The sequence below is a fragment of the Carassius gibelio genome, chromosome A18 (assembly GCF_023724105.1).
Source record: "Carassius gibelio isolate Cgi1373 ecotype wild population from Czech Republic chromosome A18, carGib1.2-hapl.c, whole genome shotgun sequence".
NCBI classification, from domain to species: Eukaryota; Metazoa; Chordata; class Actinopteri; order Cypriniformes; family Cyprinidae; genus Carassius; species Carassius gibelio.
Genome location: NC_068388.1, coordinates 18,818,339 through 18,832,427, shown reverse-complemented (window position 1 = coordinate 18,832,427; position 14,089 = coordinate 18,818,339). Strand labels below are relative to the sequence as shown.

Here is a 14,089-nt window from a genome sequence, read left to right as displayed (position 1 = left end):
TTTTTGTTTTTCTTAATTTTTTCCCTTAATCGGTCTTCAGTGGCGAAAATATCAGTGCGTTGATTTGATAAAAAATAAACCTGACAGCTTTGGAGTATTCATTCCTTACTGAAGAAGATAAAAGCCGTGCTTTCATGACCACCAAAGTGGTTGCCAAATGAGAAGACTTGATTTAATAAGGACTTCAGAAAGAGCACTGTATTTTCACTCACCTTTTCAGGCAACTTCTGGTTGCTGATTTAAATAAGTACCGTATTTTTCGAACTATAAGTCGCACCTGAGTATAAGTCGCATCAGTCCAAAAATACGTCATGATGAGGAAAAAAACATATGTAAGTCGCACTGGACTCGCATTTATTTAGAACCAAGCACCAAGAGAAAATATTACCGTCTACAGCCGTGAGATGGTGCTCTATGTCTTCAGTGTAGACTACAGGAGCACTGAGCAGCATAGAGCGCCCTCTGGCAGCTGTAGACGGTAATGTTTTCTATTGGTTTCATTTCTCTTGGTTCATTTCTCTCGGTTCATGTCAAATTAATTTTTTATAAATAAGTCGCACCTGACTATAAGTCGCAGGACCAGCCAAACTATGAAAAAAAGTGCAACTTATAGTCGGGAAAATATGGTATACATATTCTTGAATAAGCATGTCGGGGTCACAAACTGCCTGCTAAGCAAATGTGGTCTGGACCAAAGCAAACAATGAGTATTTAAGCCCTGCATGCCTGAATCAAATAGTGGAGTGAGGACTCATGGTGATCAGCTTCATGTTATGGTACTGACCTCAGATGGACGAGGTAGCGGAGAGTTCGTCCTTGACTCAGCGGGGATGGCTTTTTGTTGTTATGTCCGTTGAACTCGCGTTTGACTGGGACTGAGAAGGTTCTCTGCCGCAGGAATGTCTGATGGCTGGCGGGCATTTTTCTCAGATCATACATCACCACAAACATCTTCACCACGGTCTTATTGGGGTTAAATAAGGTCTAACACAGAGACAGGAGACAAAACATCCGCTAAGCGTCAGAGCTGCAAAATCCAGAACAGAGAACACAAGCGCAAATGCACATTGAAAGTTACAAGCAGTGAGCATTTCATCAGAAACTGATGCTAATAATCGATAAACAATAAACAAATCATTCATTAAAAACAGTAAATCACAGTGATTTGTTCATGACTTGTGCAAATCAAAGACTTTAAAGCAAGCACATGTATTGACAACATTTATGCAACGTATAAAGATCTGTGTTATAATAAAAAGGACTACACCGAAAAGGTTAATAAGTGATTGATTTCTTACTATTCTTCTATAATGTGATTCCAAAGCATTGACCAGTAGATGGCGCATCTCCAAACTATTTTAAAGGGGGGGTGAAATGCTATTTCATGCATACTGAGTTTTTTACACTGTTAAAGAGTTGGATTCCCATGCTAAACATGGACAAAGTTTCAAAAATTAAGTTGTACGTTTGAAGGAGTATTTCTGTTCCAAAAATACTCCTTCCGGTTTGTCACAAGTTTCGGAAAGTTTTTTTCGAGTATGGCTCTGTGTGACGTTAGATGGAGCGGAATTTCCTTATATGGGTCCTGAGGGCACTTCTCCCGGAAGAGCGCGCGCTCCCGTAGAGCAGAGCACTGAGAGCACAACAAACTTCACTGATCAGAGCGAGAGCGTCGCGAAATGTCACAAAAGGAGTGTGTTTTTGGTTGCCAGGGCAAGACAACCCTGCACAGATTACCAAAAGAGAAACAGCATTAAGGGACCAGTGGATGGAGTTTATTTTTACAGAGCATCAACGGAGTTGTGCAAGTGTTTTTGTTTGTTCCCTGCATTTCGAAGATGCTTGTTTTACAAACAAGGCCCAGTTTGAAGCCGGATTTGCGTATCGTTTATTTCTTAAGGATGATGCAATCCCAACGAAAAAGGGTCACGATCGTGTGTTGGAACCGCAGGCGGTGAGTAAAACTGCTTCAAATATCTCTGCCTCCTTGTTAGTGAATCCGCCTCCCATGCCGGAGACCCGGGTTCGAGCCCCGCTCGGAGCGAGTCCTTGCTGCTGCTGCGCTCGTTCAGTTTCAGCCTCTGGATCTGATTCTGGATCATAAATATACGCTGAATCTGACTGTTAACCATGGTTTGTTTTGGTTGGTTTTTTCCTCACGGTAAAGTCACAGCTTCCAAATGCTCTCAACGCAAAAGCCTACTCGCGCTCGTGATTCTTTAGCTCCGCCCACATGTCACACCTCCAGCCGGTCGTGTTTTTCCGGGAAAAATCGGTACAGACTATCTTTCTCTTATGAATATAATAAAACTAAAGACTTTTTGGAGTTATGAAGGATGCAGTACTACTCTATAGGTACTCAAGATTAACAGGATATTGAGTGAAAACGAGCATTTTAATGGTCGACATTCTCCTTTGTTCTCAAAATGCAGTCTGGTTATTACACACACTAGTGAGGAGCTATTACTCATTTGTAAAAGTGTGTTATAACCATAATTATGTGTTTTTGTTGTTTTTTAAATAATATGTTGAATCTTACCACTTGAATGGTTCCTGAAGGAGGTACTCGATATCCCCTCTTACCGAGAGACTCCAAGTTTATGACGCCCTGAAGAAAAGCAGGAGAATTCAATTAAGATGACGCCTTTTAAATAATGTTACAATTGATAATAACATTATAGGAGATTTGTATCATGTTTCCGTATTTAAACAACTGTACTAACCACAGAAAGGGGAGAAAAAATTATTGAAACTTCACAAGTCTAACATACCTATGACAATACACAAAATATGCGGGTAACTCAGCTTGGGTCATTACCATGTAGGGGGAAGGTGCGTTATCATCAGAGACGCTGTAGAATGACACGTCAACAGGTAAGGTCATGTGACTGGGGCAGAAAGTCCCGCTGGCACCGACCTCTGCTGTGAAACCCTCGATTGTACCCAAGGGCTCCAAACGATAATTCAGAACACACTCCTACACAAATAAACACAACAAAACATGCATCTATCCATCCATCCATCAATCTAGTCAGATCGAAATTATCATCAGGGGCCTGTTTCATAAAACAAGTTTCCCAAATAAGCCAGGCTTATTTCAGCTAGTCTGACTTACTGTCAGCTGATTTTTTTCAAAAATAAGTCACTGACTGAAATAAGCCTGGCTTATTTGGTAAACTTGTTTTATGAAACAGGCCACCGGTCTACGAACAAGTCTAGTTTTAACATTCAGTCATTCATGACATGGAAATTTTATACATTTTAGAGGCATATGGTAAATGTGTGGGCAGGATAAAAGACAAAATGATTAGGCCAAATGAATAAAGAGGGTGTTGACACAAAGTATTGTTCACTAATGGTGTGTGTGTGTGAATTGACTTGTTAATCTACCTCAAAGTTTCCCAACAGGCTGAGGTTGGCTGGTGGAGCACTGGCACTGAGGATCTGATGCTGAGACTCATCACTGTCTTGTAATCTTCTCAAAATCCTGCAGACACACAGACACACGCGCAAAGTTCAGGCAGCCATTTTGGGTAGTGTGTAGCTTTAGGGATAACTCTAGTGTATGTGTGCACAGCAGATGGCAGTGTACGTAGGAAAGCCACATTAAAGGAAATGGCACAGTGAAATATGGAACAATGGCAATACAGCAGGAAATAAAGTGGGGAAAGAAAAGTCCTACCTCTTTTTGGGAGCCCATGGCAGACCTCTGCAATGAATCAGAGACGTATCTAAATCAAAATATCCTGTCTGGGTTTTTCTTTGAGGAACCTGAGGGGGAAAAGGAGGAAGCAGATGAACACATTTACATCTTTGTCTTACAAGCTTGTGACCAACTGCACAATGTACATTACATATATTTATACTATTATAACATACTGTCCCAATTTACAATTGCATATACGTTTCTTTTAATGATTATCTCTTATTTTCCCTCTTTATTTTAAATGTACCTTGTATATTTAATATATGCAAGAACGTTAAGCTCCTGTAAACCAGAAAATAGTGTGTGTGTGTTCTCGCGCACTTTAATTCCTTAATGATAAAACCTAACCTAATCTGACTGGAGACAGGAATTTTGTACATAATAAACGAAACAAACAAAAACAGTAAATAGTACCTTTTTTTAGTCTGGTCATGTCTTGCAGAAAATGCTGATCAAAACAGATCAGTCGTTTGTAACATTTAATGAAAACCAATAGAAAGAGTGAGAATTACATTTGAGTGGATCTCTAGAGAACAAGAGCAGCACCTCGTGTGGAGTAACAGCACCAAACTCCCACACAGTGAAGAGCCTGAGTCATACGCTACCAATCAGATCTCCACAGGGCTGCCATCGGTATGATTCGAAAACACTCACGGCTTAATTTACTAAGAATATCAATGGAAAGTATTAATAAAAAGTTGCAAGATATTATTATAGTAAGTCTATGCCCATAAGACTTCATTAGCGTCTCCCCTGGGCATATATACTCAGTGGACAGCATTTGAGACAAACAAGAAGTGATTCAGTTGTAAGAGTAGATGAGTCACAGACAAAGCCTCTGGGGTCCTTTCAGAAAGATGCTGTGCTACAATCTCGGTGTTGAAGAGAGACAGAGGGATCTATACTCTTACTGGGCTGGAGAGGAGAGGTAGGCCTGTGCAGGGGTGGAAGGCTTTTGTTGCGGTGCCATCTATGGAGTGGCGATTCTGTTTCTTCCAGTTACTGCATGGCTTCAGAGGAGAGGGGTGGCGTTTCTGTTAATAAAAAGACAAGAGTGGAGAAATTCAGTAGTGAACAAAACAAATGTAATCCTATAAACCCACTTGAACTTAGTTCATTTACACATAAAAAAAAATGCACTTTAAGAGAGACATATCAACTCACAGTATGATTGCTCTGGGCAGGGGAAGGGCTGGAGGTGTTGCAAGTTAGGTGAGAAGACCAGGGCTCCTGGTTTTCATCCATCTCGGGAGAAGTGGGCCCATCCCAGAAATCCTTTTCAGCTCCTTTTTCATGGTTTGCTTCTTGTGTCTTGAAGGGCTGGAGGTATCCAGTCAGGGTCGGGCCATTCTCCTGAGGAGAGCTTGCATGGCTAGAGTCATTTTTCAAGGAGGTCCAGGACTCTCTAGTGGCGCACTGTTGGTTACTACTTGCCATTAAAGGCTGTGATTTTGTGACGCTGTGGTCTTTAAGTTTTAAACTGGCCACATTTTGTGTTCTAGGGGAACAGTCTCGATTAATGCGACTAGAGTCAGGAGATCTGTGAAATTTTGTTGCTTGAGAAATACGAGGATCTGTGCTTGCCTCACCATTGGGTGCACTTGAAGACTTCTCGTGGCTTGATGATACAAAGCCATTTGTCTGCGCTCTGTTATTTTTGTCAACCTGTTCGGTTTGAGAGGTCTTCAATTTATAGGTGCCATTCAGGAGACTGTAGGAATGTTGCAGTCGATCCTGAATCAACCTTGAGATGTCGTTTACCGCATCAGCAATAAGAGAACCCTCAGCGGACCGGTCACTGAGCACCAGGCGCCTACACGTTGAGAGTTTTGGGGAAGTTTTTGACTCACGGTCAACATTATCCAGCCATGTTCTGCTTCTAGGGCTCAAGGGGGTTTCGAAGAGAGAAGACCGGCTCCTCTCAGGGATTTCTGGACTAGTTCCATTGTGGTTTTGAGGCTGTGGGACAGGGAAGAGGGGCTCTTTGGATTTCTTCAAGCGCTCCTTATCCTGTGATGAGTTCCACGTTGTTTTGTGTCCTGGCGGTTCTTGAGAAGTGAAGAGAGCTTCAGGGAGATGGGGAGCTGTGGGGTCACACAAATTCAATCGCTGAGCAATGCGGGCAATGACTTCCTGTCTCTCCTGGAGTAGGGAGCCAATGAGGGGGTTGGTTTCACCTGAGATGGAGTTGAGACTTGGGCTGGGGGTAACTAAATGGTCGGTAATAGAGAGTGATTTAAAACTACGAATTGGTGACTCCACACTTGAAGCCTTTGGGTTCTCTGCCCCATCAGTACAAGAGTTATACACCTCTAATGGGGGGGCGTCCACTCTGCCATTCAGCCGAGAGTACAGCCACTTGACGGCTTTGCCTGGTGGGAGAGGAGACTCAGGGCGAGGGGGGCATTTACGGGTGTTCAGAGGGCTGTGGGGAGGTGGAGAAGGGCGAAGAGGCCTGGAGAAGAGTGGAGATCCTGGCAGACGGAGGGAACTGCGATTCTCTTCAGGATGGTTTCTACCCTCTCCACGCTCCAGACTTCTCTTTCCCAAAAAAGCTATACCTGAGTGGATGCTACATTTGAGTACGGGATATTTGGGCTGGCGAGGCAGAGACTGAACCCGCACTTTAAGAGCGACACTATGGGACATGTTCGGGACCGGGAAAGCATGTTCAGAGGGTGTTTGTGAGAAGTTCCAGATTAGTTCTTCATCAGCTGCACTTATTCTGCAAAACACAGCAAATGCGATTTTCAATAAATCCATTCTTATGTAAACTGCTGCAATGATTTGGATGATACAATGCATGCAAGGTATGTCTTTCTTCCTTTCTCTCTTCATTCCCTTGACTTTCTCTCTCTTCTAACGGATACATTCCTATAGTCTCCTGAAAGGCATATATAAAATCTTCTGGAAGGTTTTGCAAAACATTTACATAGCATTTTACATAATTTATCAGTTTACGTTTTCATTAAATTCCATGGAATCATCACCATACCGTGGTGTGCTTCAAAACACGCCTCGTGAGAATCCTACCTAGGATCCTACCGAAATGCAATATAGCTTCACATTTATCCATTTAGAATAAATGTCAAACATTTTTCCAACCCTTAAAAATGTGTTTGTGTGGAGTATGTTACCTGTATAGGATGTTTCTAGGTACAAGTCCGTGAGAGGCACTGAGCCATGCGCTGAGCTGCGAGAAAAACACATAGGAACGCACAGCCAACAGCAAGGTTTTCTCCTCAATACATCGATCTCCACTCCTGCAAAAAACAACAACAACAACAAAAAAAAAAACACCAAGTTTGTTAAATATCCCTAGACCTGTGGGAAAGCATGTGCATTGGGAAGCACTGTGAAGAGCAAGTCTTACTGTCTGGGCACTGGCTGTAAAGTCCATCTCTCTAGTAAGAGTGCATCTTGCTTTATTGCTGGATCATTTAGGTCTGTGCAGTCTGTGGTCGGGCCTTCATCGCTATAGCAACAGTCAGGAAGCAGCATCACCTCAATCATGATGGGGATGTGATTGCGCCATAGTAACATGACCTCTGACCTTGTTCTTCTTGCCTGACGACACTGCATTGGAGAAAAGTTTTTTTTCCGTTTAATATATTTCACTGTCCGAACTATAACTGTCTTTGAAATAGTGCTAGTGACTTTAAGATGCATAATAATATAAAAATTATGCACAACAACCTGTGGGTCATAACTTATAGGTGAAGTGTACAATTTCTTTGTCATGAGCAAACATTCTGACTGTTTTCAAGCAGGTTTCCAAACAGAAACTCCTGTCTGTCCCCATTAATAAAGAACAGAAATAAATAGGTATACAGCTGTTGATAACAACATAAGGACATAATTTTCTGCTTACTGACACTGCATTTTACTTTTACAAATTGTGAAATGTAACTAGGTGCCCCACTTTGACTTAAAGGGTGGTTGGTTATGGTTATTTAACTTTAACTAAGTTGCTTTAACTAACCATGAGCCCGACTGCACATTTCTGAGGGAGGGGCTTCATAGAACCAGGAAGTCAACAGACCATATTGACGAGAACGGAAACAGTGGTGTAGAATAAAGGTAACATATGTGAAAATAATATATATATTTTTTACACAAGTTACACTGGACCCCATAAACACAATCAAGCCTTTGAAAAAGCTGATTAACCACCCCTTTAATGAAAAAGGTGTAACCCACCTGTGGTATTTTGTCGCTGCATTCATGTTTCTTAAGGACAGGCATAGCAGATTGGGCAGGTGGGCAGTGAACACCCTCTGTCCGCCCCTTTACGGAACATTCTGGTGTCCGTCCTTCTGTGATCAGGAGTGTGAGGAAAACCAGGAACTCCTCAGCATCATACTCAAAGAATTCCTCTGCTGCTTCTAAAAAGACAGAGGCAAGACATCAGATGAGTTACTGACATGTTGCCATTTATTCATTCGAAAACTCAGAATGACATTACTTAGATTACTGCTTGTATATCCTCTCGGAGTAACACACTCTCATATCGGGATTATCGGATTATCCTGAAAATCGCTTTTTGATCCTTATAAGACACACTTTAAGACTTTTTTCTTTCCTTGGGTTGGGACATACAGAGTTGTTTGTCAATAGTTTACATCACTTTTTTTTTATTGTATGAGCATATAAATCCTGAAGGCTATTGATTAGCCTCAAAGCTAATAAACATGGACTAGAAACTCACAAAATTTCCATTTTGATTTCAAGTGCTTTATAACCAGTAAATAGGAGATTTAACTTCTGTTTTCGTACAAACATATAGCCATTTTCACAGTTCCTGAGAAGATAACTGTTTATCCATAGCAAACAATCTCTGAAAACTGGGCTATGCAAACACGCATTCACCAACATATTCTCCAGCAGCAAAACATACCTGATCAACAACTTAATTAGAAACCAGCTGTCAGGATTTAAATGGAATGTAGAAACACTTGCTCAATTCGACACACCAGATTCCGAGTCAGAAATTTCTAAACACAGCTGGATTTGACACCCACAACCTGTTTGAATACCAACCTTATTGTGTATGTGTGTAAACAGTAAAGACAACAATTAAAATTAGTAATTTAATAATTAACTTAATCATTCCAATTAAAAATAATCATTCCATCCACCTAGAGGTGCAGGTGAGTCCAAATAGAACTAAGATTCATGATCGTAGGTGTACACACAGCTCTGCAAAGAGAAAGAGCCTACTGATTCTCTTTTTGTTAGGGTTGTGTCCAAACAATTCTGACGCATTCAAGTCTATTTCAGGAATCGTTTCGTTACTCCAATTTGCCAGTGGCTTGGAAACCACATTTTACAACAGGGTTCTTATGGTGACCGGCTAAGCATGCATGAATGAACCTTTTTCCCCAGCTCCATAGTGATGATACTTTTAGGCTGAATATGTCAGCTGGTTTTCACAATGTGAATACACACACTTTGGTTTAATTGTGGAAAAAAACAACAATCCTATGTAACCCAATTACTATCCTGAAAAACCAATGGGTGGTGTCACCGAACAGCTGATGGACTGTTAGACCAGGAAAACAACAACACACCGTGAAGAACTGTTCTATGACCCACTTTTGTGAAACTAATATACTCTCTTTCCTACTTTTGCAAAAAGAAAATAAGAAACATTTTCTTCTATATATCGGAATTTCCTGGCATTTACTCATGAAATTAAAAGCATAGTTTACCAAAAGCTTCACAAAATGCCCATATGACTAGGGCCAGTTTTATACTTGCTCTTTTACTAAGGGTATCTTAATGGGGAGTGCATGAACACCACCACAATTTCCAATACACATTTTGATTTCTTTCACCCCAAATTTCAAGTTAAAGCATGTCATGTCATAAATAATGACATCTTATTTAGGAATGGCCATAAACAGTTTTGTCAGAGCCATAGCATTGTGGACATCTCTCCGACAAATATGATTACAAGTAGGTACTTTTATTTTTCATCCATTAAAATACTAATCACTTTTAAAATACTTAGTTAAATGTTCAAAGGAAAAAAAGGCTCTAAGATCTAAAGCAAGGGAAGGGACATTATGTTTAGTACCCATATGACATCACCCTTCTCTTGGTGTTCTAGCCACCTTTTTCTTCCCGTAAATCTTCCCTGCCAATCACCAAGCAGCACAGAAGGAGGAGAACATACACGTGCAGGGCTAGCGTCACCACCAGAAAACAGCTGATGGTTAATCTCGCGTGACTTTGTCAAACAAAGGGCCAGATCTCTGCATAGAGACTATTCTGGCAATACCATGACAGCAGATAATGATGTTTGTTCCTGTTTATTCCTGCCATGTTTACATATAAGCTCATCAGCATTACATAAACACAATCTTATAAGAGCCTGAATAATCGCAAGGCTTCTTGAGTTGTTTAGTGGGAGGTTTATTCGTCAGGCCTGTTTTTTTACTGCACTGGCTGGCTGTTGCAGTATGCATTTCCATATGTGTGCGTGTACACACATTCTTACAGGGAATTCCTCCCACGTGCTAACTGCGAGAGGAGAAACCACAGACAACAGAGCGAAAAAGAAGGGGGTTGAAACCGCCAGCTGAACCGAAGGAGTAAAAAAGGGAGAGAAAGACAGAGTATTTCCCCCATGTAGGTTAAAGGTAATGTTGCAGCAGGGGAGGAGAGACAGAACACTGGGTTCAGACGGGGAGGAGGAGCAAACGAGAGGCAGAAAAATACAACACAAAGGAAGAACAAAATACCAGCACCCCATAGATTTCTTTCTTGTTATGAACTGCCTGAACTTATTCTTTCTCATGCAATCATGCAAAACAGTCTAAAGGAAAGCAGGAAAACTGGAAGACATCGAAAAAAACTAACAAAACAAAAAATAGGATAGTTCACCCAAAAATGAAAATTTTATGTTTATCTGGTTACCCCCAGGGCATCCAAGATGAAGGTGCCTTTGTTTCTTCAGTAGAACACAAAGAAAGATTTTTAACCCAAACCGTTGCAGTCTGTCAGTCATATAATGGAAGTGAATGGGAATCACGGCTTTGAGAGTCAAAAACATAAACAAACAAAACCAAATCAAACCCTATGGCTCATGATGATACACTGATGTGTAATGACACAAAACCATCAGTCTGTGCTAGAAACTGTACAATATTTATATTGTTTTTTTTAACCTCTGATTCACCGCAATGTCCAAGCTGTCCTGAGCACATTCTCTGTCTTAAGAGAGTATACTGTAGGTCACTTCTGAGTACTTCAGTGATCTGGCTAGGTTTAGACCTGTCCTACCACACACAAACACTCGTTCGTGACCTGGAGGTTTTCTCACATGTGCTTGTTGCATTTCAGCATTTTTACCCTCAGATGCCACAGAGTTTGAGTGAGCAGCAGCATGTGTGTTGGGTCTAGGACAAGACAGACTAGTGTTTCTTATATAATACAGGGATATTTCAGGCCCTAGTGCACTAGCATTATTAGAGTGTGTGTACAAGTGGAAATATGAGAGAATGCAACTGGACATTCACATACATGCACAAACACAATGGTTTCCATGTTTCATGGGGACATACTATAGGTGTAATGGTTTTTATACTGTAAAAACTGTATTTTATATCCCTTTACCCTAACCCTGACACAAAGTTTTCAGCATTTTTTGATTTTCAAAAAACTTAACTCTGTGTGATTTATAAGCAGTTTTCCTCAGGGAGACTAAACAATGTCCCTACAATGTCAAAAATTACTGGTATTAATGTCCTTTTGGGGACATTTTTTCCCCATGATGTAGAGGGAATACCAGGTAAACACCCGCACCAGATGAGCACGAGAAAACATGTTCCTTCTCCTCATTCAAACCCAACCAGAGACACAGTATTCCTGTCAAATGTATTATTATTACTCGTGTCGACCCAGTTCGTGAGGTAAACACGGTTTACTTTTTGTTTGAATCATTTATATTATATCGGTGTCTCCCACCGGAGCTGCCGCTGGAATGCGGATCTGTACTGTACGACTAAGACTTTGCTTCAGGCCGGAGTGTTATTGTATGTAACACAACGTACAGTACGTAGCATCACGTTGTGAATGACGAATGGTCATATTACCGTCTGTCAGGTGCTGGCTTCACATCTAAGAGGATAGTTTTAAAGAAGCAGCATAAATAGTGTCCTAATCCATTTTGAAAAACATCGGCCACACAGAAAGACTTATTAGCCGATGCCGATATTTAAAAAATTTGGAATATTGGCTGATATATTGCCACACCGATAAATCGGTTCGACCACTACCTTTAAGATACGTAAAGTAAATGTCCTCTAATATCACTGGCTGACTTTTCTTAATGTGTTAAAAAGCTGAAAAGAACACTAGGCAGTAGTATAACAACAACCTTATCACACAAATGATGACTACATCAATAGAATATCTATTACTCAACTTATTTTCACACCATACAGTGTTCTAGCCATTAGTGCATTAAGTTTGTAGCGCCACTCACTAAACATTCAATTTCCTTTCAAACTTTTTTGCGTAACTCTCTGGAGGTTAGCCCTTTACAGTGTTGTGAAACATGCAAAAAGCAATGCAACATAATTCTGCAAAAGGCACATGGGCACGTTTTGCACTGATATGTAAATATGGGTGGTTATATGTTAAAGAACTCGTGGTGATGTCAAGTTTCTAAGAAGATGTTTTTGCGGTTTAATTTTAAGAACTAGGGATGAATTTTTGAGTTGTGAATTCTAAAGTATTTCAGTACAATACAGTACAGTTTTTCTTTTCCAAGACAGCTAGAGCAATACTGTTAAAACAGGCAAACCAACAGAACTACTAACTGCACACCACAAATTAGTGAGGACAGAACACAGTAACGTATCTTATAGAAACACCAGACTTTATCCACATTTACAGCAAGTCTTCTCAACCTCTGCGTAATCATACGACATTGTGGGTGCTTGCCTGGTTCCTCCTGCTGTAGATTAACCCGCCACTGTAGGAGAGAGTTAAGCTGTACATTTATATAACCAGCGGCAGCATAGGAGAAAAAGATTTCTGGGAATTTTCTGCTGTACTCAAATTTCTCTTAATGGCAGCTGGGTTCAGAGTGATCAGTGTTCTGTAATTATAAGGACGATTTCATGTCTCATTACCCGTCACTGCAATCCTGATGACTGACAAGAGTCCAAGAGGGAGATAAAAGGGGACTATCTTACTGTCATAAAGAAATGATTAGCTGACATGTGAAATGTGTCCATTACAGGTGACAAAAATGTTTTTCCTTCACCTTTTAAGTTGTATTTGCTATGTACAGTCCATAGTTAAGAAACATGAGGAAATACCAGGGAAAGGAGCTTTTCTGTGTTAAGTTTCCTCCAAAATGTTATTTTTTTTAATTACTTGCATGCACACGCGCAAGATAAATGTTTATTTGACAGTTACACCACATGGTATATTTTGAGTTGACTTTTGTCCAAAAAACAAAAAAAACCTTAAAGGATTTCATAATACATATAAAACCTACATAAATACAATTAATAGTCTAAATACTCAGCACATGCATTTTAAATTAGATTTTTTTTCAATATTTTTCCTTTGATTTACCCATGTGTTCTGAAAGGACTGGGGAGGAAACTTTGAGCTGTGATTACAGTACATCTACATAATAGGTCTGGGCGGTATAACGAGTTTGTATGATATATTGATATACATTTTAATAGGCGATATGGTACGAAGCATATACACATATATTTGATACAAGCACATCTGAATATTAGCAGAGGACATATAGTGAGCTGCTGCAGGGTAACTGCATAATGCAAATTGTCCTAAATATGATGCATGCTTTATATGAGGGGCTTAAAATAACTGGCAAGATTTAGTTAACATAACACGTTATGCTATAACATGTAGTTTAAAGTGGCTTGCCCCGTCAAATGCTCTGACACAGAGTCTATGAGTGGTTTAATGGGCTTGAGATGTGTGGTTTTCCTCAGTGCATAACTGATACACAGGTATATTCTCTATCTTTAAATGTTAGAAAGTAATGGAATTTAGGGAGCCTTTTGCATACGATTCTCTGCTCAACTTCACAGAACAAATATATATATATATATATATATATATGTATATATGTGTGTGTGTGTGTGTGTGTGTGTGTGTGTTTGTGTGTGTATAAAAAATAAAAAAAAACACGTGACTCAAACTAGGATCTATACACAGCCAACACACATGTCCCAATGACCTAAAAACACCACTCGCTTTTGCCTAATTAATATAATTGCACCATTTATTGGTTTCATCCAGTTTTGCCTGCAGCAAATCTAATCTCTCTCAGCTGTGAGAGGCTTTACTTTGGTCCTGTAGGACTCAAAAACACACACAACAGAACAA

General features: G+C 40.3%; 1 protein-coding gene across 1 annotated transcript in view; it reads right to left on the bottom strand.

Moving 5' to 3' along the window:
* LOC127933975 (protein FAM214A) overlaps nt 1–14,089 on the bottom strand; it is a 32,358-nt gene that overhangs the window by 1,909 nt on the left and 16,360 nt on the right. Inside the window, exons 2-11 of the mRNA XM_052531103.1 lie at nt 7,907–8,091; nt 7,080–7,282; nt 6,844–6,969; nt 4,871–6,431; nt 4,618–4,740; nt 3,683–3,771; nt 3,391–3,487; nt 2,819–2,977; nt 2,540–2,608; nt 785–984 (exon numbers count right to left, since the gene is read on the bottom strand). Of these exons, the coding sequence (XP_052387063.1) occupies nt 785–984; nt 2,540–2,608; nt 2,819–2,977; nt 3,391–3,487; nt 3,683–3,771; nt 4,618–4,740; nt 4,871–6,431; nt 6,844–6,969; nt 7,080–7,282; nt 7,907–8,091 (2,812 nt within the window). The remainder of the gene's footprint in view (nt 1–784; nt 985–2,539; nt 2,609–2,818; nt 2,978–3,390; nt 3,488–3,682; nt 3,772–4,617; nt 4,741–4,870; nt 6,432–6,843; nt 6,970–7,079; nt 7,283–7,906; nt 8,092–14,089) is intronic.